Source organism: Miscanthus floridulus, chromosome 15, assembly GCF_019320115.1.
Source record: "Miscanthus floridulus cultivar M001 chromosome 15, ASM1932011v1, whole genome shotgun sequence".
In the NCBI taxonomy this organism is placed as follows: domain Eukaryota; kingdom Viridiplantae; phylum Streptophyta; class Magnoliopsida; order Poales; family Poaceae; genus Miscanthus; species Miscanthus floridulus.
This window is the reverse complement of record NC_089594.1, coordinates 16,365,110-16,371,654: the sequence shown is the minus strand read 5'-3', so window position 1 is coordinate 16,371,654 and position 6,545 is coordinate 16,365,110. Positions and strand designations below refer to the sequence as shown.

The window sequence follows — 6,545 nt, the reverse complement described above, 5'->3', positions numbered from 1 at the left end:
GAGAAGTCGGACGGACTGGCCTGGGTCTGGTTCGGCTCGGGCGTTTCTTACTCTTTTTTTGGGATACTCCTTCCCTGAACCCTGATTAGTCATGACGACTCCTCATGACATTGTCAAATGGTTCGAATGTTTACTCTTCCCATGTACATTGGCTTTGTCTATGATATCATTTCACCATTTACACATTGCAACCGGTAGACCGTTCTGTACAAACATAATACACCCATGAAAACTCCTGTGGAAACCTACTAGTACTACCTTTGTCTACAAAAAGGTACAATTATAGATTTTGGTTGACTCAAATTTCCTTAAGTTCGCCTCTTAAATTGTTCTTTACCGAAAAATTTTGTTGCAAAAAGTTTTCATTACACATTTACATATCAATTAGAATATGTCTTGAGATTTTTCTAGATATTTTACATATTTTTTCTAGAGATAAATTATTTTTAAAGAATGTGGACATTTTCATGAGTTCTAAGTAGTTTAGTTTATTTGGATCTGTTCTATGCAAAATCCATATCTAGATTTTTTAGAATTTTTAAAACCATAGAGGTATTTTTTTTATGGTTTAAAAATCTTATCAAATACTCATATTTACTACTTTTTAAAATAATTTGGATAAAACCGTCTGTAAAATCACTCCAAACAACGAGGGAAAGGCAATTTGAACGGTTTTAACTCTTTTTCTTGGTGGGAGGAAACAATTAGAGGATTCCCAAAAGATCAGCGATATGGCCATCTTATATCACGTGGAACGTTTAGAAAGAGTGGCCCAAAGGATCCGAGCAAGTGGCCCAAAGGATGAAGGATGATATTGACTAACACGAGAGGGCTTTTGGATTTGTATCCTAATTAATTTCTAGTTCTCATGTTTCTGTTGGGCCATGGTGTGGTGGTGCCAATAGGTTGCTCCTAGAGGATCTTGACTTGAGTGTTGGCCTGTTGGGGCTGTTTTTCGAGGCCGCATCCTGTTTCCTGTATCGGTAGATTGTTGAAGTTCTTTTCTATCTTAATTCAAAGGTTGCCACTTACGTCGATAAAAAGATAAAAATGGACGTTTTGGCAGTGGAGTCTCTCCGTCAATCGCCAGCACCAGTGGCAGGCCCACACGGTAGCTCGTACAGGCCCAGAACTGCCATAGATTTCGGCCTAAAAGAATTTTGATGGCCGAACCGGCAGCCTGGCATCCTGGACTCTTCTTGGCCAGTGGCCACTCCCTCGACCCGGGGCGGCGCCGTCTGCTCTGCATTCGCGCCGGCGCCGCGGAGTCGCCGATTCCCAATCCTGGCGCAGCCGTCCTGCCCTAGCAGGCAGCGGCTCTCGAGCGCCGGCTGCCTCACGCCTATTCTCCGCGCCACGCCGCGGGTTCCGCGCGGCCCCTTCTCCGAGCAGCTGCGCGGCGCCACACGCCCTTGTGGGAGCCATCTCCTGTCCGCGCCACGGGGAAGCCACGCTGCGTCGCCGCCTTCGCTTCTTGGGGCCGCATAACTGCATAAGGAAGAGCCCAAGAGGAACGACTGACAACGCCCCTGGCCTGTCCATCTTGGCAAGGCCCCGAGGCCAAGTCGCCGCCTGCCTTCCCAGCCTCCCAGTATGTTCCCTTCAATCCGTCCGCCACTGTAGATCTAACTGGTAAGCCCATGCCGCTTTTCTCATTCATTCACAATTCCCTGTTCCTTTTCGAGATCTGTCAGGATTAGCAAGAAGTACAAATGTACAATTGTACAAAAGCTACATTGAATTCCAATTGAGATTGAGAGAATACGGAGCTCGGAACCGGCCTTGTAGGTAGTACCCACATAGCTTAGTTTTTTTGTAGGCTCAAAAGTGACCCTTTCATTTTGTGTACAATATTATTGGCTCTATAAATAACCAAAGATAAAAACAAAACTTTTCTGGTGTGTATCTGAAGTTCAGCTCTGATGCATTTACTGACATTACATTAGCGGATTGTGTTTTCGTCAAATGCTTGATTCTTCATTTATGCAACCTCGAGCTTATTTGTCGCGTTTATAATATAATGAGACCATCTAAATATTTGTTTACCGTTCTTCTGGCTAATTTCTACTAATCTACCATTTTGCTTGGCAAATTTTATACTTATGTACCAAATTGTGTACTAGATTATTGGTTAGGCCTACCCAGAGTTCAATCCGCCACTGCCTACACAGCGGATCGCAGAGGCAGAGTGCCACCACCGCCGCTCGTGGCGTCTGCGTCTCTGCCTTCTCCAACCGCTAGCGCCGCTCCCAATCCGAGACCAAGAGGCACCCGTGAGGACCTTTCAGCAGCCGCCCGCCGCCACCATGCTCCGGCATCTACAGCGATCCCTCCGTGCCATTCACTGCCTACCCGTCACCGGCCACGTCACCTGCAACCCCGTCCCTTTCCACTGGTGAGTTCCTTCTCTTTTTTCCCGTTGGCAAGCGTCTCTATCTGTGAATTGTGATGGTGGAAATTGAATTTTCTGAATAATTTGATTTTCGAACTATAAATTGCAAGCTCCTAACTCTTGCACTCCCTTTTATTAGCTTCATAGTTTATAGTCCCTTAATGAGATAGTGTTTAATAATAGTTTATAGTCCCTTAAGGAGATAGTGTTTAATAAACTTTTCCTTTTTACTTACATTGTGCAGGTTATGGGATTCACATATAGAGGTACACGCGTCTGCATCCTAAGCAAGAAGTTGCTCTTCCTTAATTCTGTTTATTGGTCCTAAACTAGTTGCACCTCTGGCTCATCTGTTTAGCCCATATCTGGTTTGTGTGACAAGCATGCTACCAGAGATTTCTCTACTTCCAAAAGAGTTACAAGAGATCCAATATATCAGCAGACTGAGTTAGAACCAACTACTCCTGTGAAGGTACCGACAGCACTATCACTGTTTGCTTTGTACTGAAATATTTCTGTTTATCTTTGTTACTACTTTGTGTTGTCAGTCTTTCCTTTCTGGTTGATCACTATTCAGAAATCCTATATTATTTTTATATTTGCCGTTTTTTAGTTGTAGAGATGCTCAGCATGTCAAATAGCCTGGTCATATTCAAAATACACGCCATTCTTCGGATGCACTGATTGCATTGAATAGTTTCTTGCACATTTCTGGGTTGTTTACATACAAGCACTTATGATTCTTTAGTTTGGTTGATTTGTTTAGCTTCAGAACCATGGCATTATATAAGGTGGGGATAAAAGAGTTTATTTTTCTTATAAACAGGATACTGACATAATAATTGATCGCATACGGAAGAGCACAAGAAAATTGGAGGAAGGCCCTGTTGGAAAAAATCTGTCTTCAGCGGAGAAAAGGAAATTTCTTGTCAACACTGTATGTACAGATAGTATTGATATAATTCGTTTACCCTGTACGAAAATATTCTAGTACGTTTCAAATGATGATGATACACATGCTAATAATGTGTTTGCAAATATTTCGGAAATTGTAAGTGACAATTAAAGAAACACTGACAGCATTTTCTGGCATTCATGTAATTCCATGTTCTGATTACCAGATACAAATTGTGCAAGACATTTTATAGACAGTTTCATTTCACCTGCATCATAATAGATATTAGTGAGTTCACATTTCACATGATTTTCTTGATTTTGGTAGAAGAGTGATAACAGCTAATTCATTTATAATGTATTGTTGACCTGGGAAAGTAGATTATGTGAGCACCTGCCAGTTCTTCTTTGAATGACTAATATGTATTAAAAGAAACAAAACAGTGCATTAATCTTCTGGTCTTGACCTGGCTGGGCAGTGGCCACCTGAATGCACATATTATAAGCTTCATTTTTTGTTCATTGTGGATAAAATTATACCACTTGTGCATATTGAAATTTGTCAATTTATTGCAGTCATTTAGCTGCTTTTGCCTAGTGCAGGAAAATAACGAAATACTGCATTCTCTAACTGCAGCTTCTTAGCCTCGAAGATTCAAGAGAAGCTGTTTATGGCACCCTTGATGCTTGGGTTGCCTTTGAGCAGGATTTTCCTTTGGCCTCACTAAAGCAAGCACTTTCAGTTCTTGAGAAGGAGGAACAATGGCATAGAATTGTCCAGGTATTGTATAGTGTCAGCTGCTTTCATTTGTATTTGTCATCAATACACTGTGAAGTAAATGTCTGTGACTACATAGGTGATCAAATGGATGCTGAGCAAAGGGCAAGGAAATACAATGAGAACATATGAGCTATTAGCATGTGCACTTGAGAAGGATAATAGAGCTGAGGAAGCACATAGAATCTGGCAGAAGAAAATAGGCCATGATCTGCATTCGGTTCCTTGGCGTTTCTGCCGTCTTATGTTGGCTATCTACTACCGAAACAATAGGCTAGACAGGCTCGTGAAGGTTTGGACCTAAACTTTGTAACTTTGTGATGCAGTTTATATTTTACTTTTACATGTTTTTCATTTGATAACGCGCCTTATATGAATTACTTTACCTGCCTCTTCTGATGATTTAGCTCTTCAAAGAACTAGAAGCTTGTGGCCGTAAACCTCCAAGCAAAGATATTGTACGGAAAGTTGAAGATGCATATGAAATGCTTGGATTACTAGAAGAGAAAAAGGCTTTGCTTGATAAATACAAGGATTTATGCAACAAGCCATCTCGAAATGATCGAAAGAAAGGTTCCAAATCCAAAAAGACTGAGACTGATAAAACATCTGGTTAGTTTCCATTCCTCGTGTGAAAAGTTCCTTCAGACATTATGTACTATATGCCTGTAAAATTCCCATTTGCTTCAGATGCTGAACTTAGTTCTTTTATGAGGATATATGACTAGCATTGTTTAATCCTTAGAGCATTCCCCCAGTTGCATGAAATCAATTAATTTGTTAGGACACTAAAAATCACAACATTATTATTCTGTTCTCAGCTGATGGCAGTAAGGAAAGCAATATGGAAACATCTGAAAATCTTGAAGATCACTGTTTCCCTTTAGATGAGAAATCAGATGCCTCCGCTGAGTCATGATAAGAGGTAATGTAAACTACACAGTCCATGACTTTCAGTTTGCAGTTATGTGTTTAGAAGTGCTGGTTGGACATTACATCTTCCTTGTTTATTCTCCTTCCAGAGTCATCACTGATCCACTGACGTGGCCATAAGATTTGACCAAAACCAGATATGCTGGCAGCATTAGCAACCGCCCGTTCCCTGCATATTTAAGCCATTGCGGCTGCAGCAGGTCTTGGCTCAGGGAAAAGAGCTGCAGGCAGCTGCAGACTGAAGCCACAGCAGACAGGCCAGCTGACGGAGCAAATAGTGTGCTCCCCTAATCTGAAACATGTTTATTTTTTTCTGATCTTGTTGATAGTTGACGCTACTCAGTTTTTTCTTTTTCTTGGCTTGGTTAGGCCAAACATATTTATCCACTGCCATCAATTCGTATTTTTTCTAGACATGGTACTAGGGCATTTTGTATTTGCACTGAAATTTTTGGGAAGATCCTAAACAAGTGTGGCATCTTGCTTTCTGGCTATGTATAATCTGCAATGTTCATTCCTGGCACCAACATATACACCCCATTCGATTTAGTGTGCACAGGGAATCAAATTTTAATAATTTTATCATGTTTGCTGTGCAACTCTGAAGATGAAAGAAAAGTATTCCTGTGTCAAAGGAGAATGTGGATAGCTATAATGACAAGTGAAGTGGGAAGCTAAAGCAGGAAGCAGCTGCCCATATCTTTGCTTTCAGGATGCTTTTGCCTGCATTTTCCCTCTTATGTGCTTTGGAAACTTTGAAGGCAGCATTTCTGTTGGGCCCAGGCCGGCCTGATGAAGAGCTTTGAGTACTGACATGGTGCTCTTTTTTTCTTTCAAAGGAAGGCCTCTAGATGTGTGTATGATTCCTTCTAGCTAGTTTTGGGTTGCACTTGGATGATGGTGGTGGAAGTGGAACCTTAGTTGGCATGCGTGCATGCATATGTAGTGGGAGGAGTTGAAGTGGTTTGCACGCTCACTTCACTTGATCACCATACAACATACATGCATGCACAGTGGATTCGTACCACTGCATCCATGTTGCCAGCTATACTCGTATGTGTGACCGACTTTGTTGCTACATGATGTGCATATTTTTGCAAGGCAATAAACTGGAATGTGCATTCCACCCAGTGCCCCGTAAGTGCATATACATATATAATACATATAGTGGTAGTGGAGGGCCTGCAACTGCAAATTCGATTCCTCTGTAAAGCAAGCGTTTGTTTCTGACGTTTGTGCGCATCGAATCTGAGCTGGCATTTCTATAATTTGGATTTGGACGTACAGACAGGAACAGGACATGTTTGCGATGCCGTGGCCGCGTTGCTCGCCACAGAATTGTAGATGCCAAAATTATATTCCTATCCTGCATGAACACGATGACAGATTTCCTGATTGTTGGTGTGCACTTCAATCCCAAGCCAAGTGCGTTCTGCTCTGTTTTTAAGGCTCTCTTTGAACATGGGAGCTTTCCCCCGTATTTCCTGTTTTTTTTTATATATATACGAACTGATTCACGTGGAATTACTTCACGATTCCGGGGAAATC

At 41.7% G+C, this 6,545-nt stretch overlaps 1 protein-coding gene across 1 annotated transcript; it reads left to right on the top strand.

The window, feature by feature from the left end:
* The first annotated feature begins 1,177 nt into the window (after positions 1–1,177).
* On the top strand, positions 1,178–5,532 carry LOC136508582 (pentatricopeptide repeat-containing protein At4g18975, chloroplastic-like). Its single transcript, XM_066503297.1, has 10 exons — positions 1,178–1,632; positions 2,124–2,395; positions 2,637–2,658; positions 2,751–2,864; positions 3,219–3,329; positions 3,924–4,067; positions 4,144–4,356; positions 4,472–4,676; positions 4,886–4,989; positions 5,087–5,532. The coding sequence occupies exons 2-9, from the start codon at positions 2,307–2,309 to the stop codon at positions 4,981–4,983; spliced, it is 996 nt and encodes a 331-aa protein (XP_066359394.1). The 5' UTR covers positions 1,178–1,632; positions 2,124–2,306; the 3' UTR covers positions 4,984–4,989; positions 5,087–5,532.
* The last annotated feature ends 1,013 nt before the right edge of the window (positions 5,533–6,545 follow it).

What these genes read in the sequence shown, in the direction of transcription:
- LOC136508582 (XM_066503297.1), top strand. Translation starts at nt 2,307, where the DNA reads ATGCTCCGGCATCTACAGCGATCCCTCCGTGCCATTCACTGCCTACCC. An exon ending in AACCCCGTCCCTTTCCACTG is followed by an intron (nt 2,396 to 2,636) that starts GTGAGTTCCTTC and finishes TACATTGTGCAG; the next exon opens with GTTATGGGATTCACATATAG. An exon ending in AATGGCATAGAATTGTCCAG is followed by an intron (nt 4,068 to 4,143) that starts GTATTGTATAGT and finishes GTGACTACATAG; the next exon opens with GTGATCAAATGGATGCTGAG.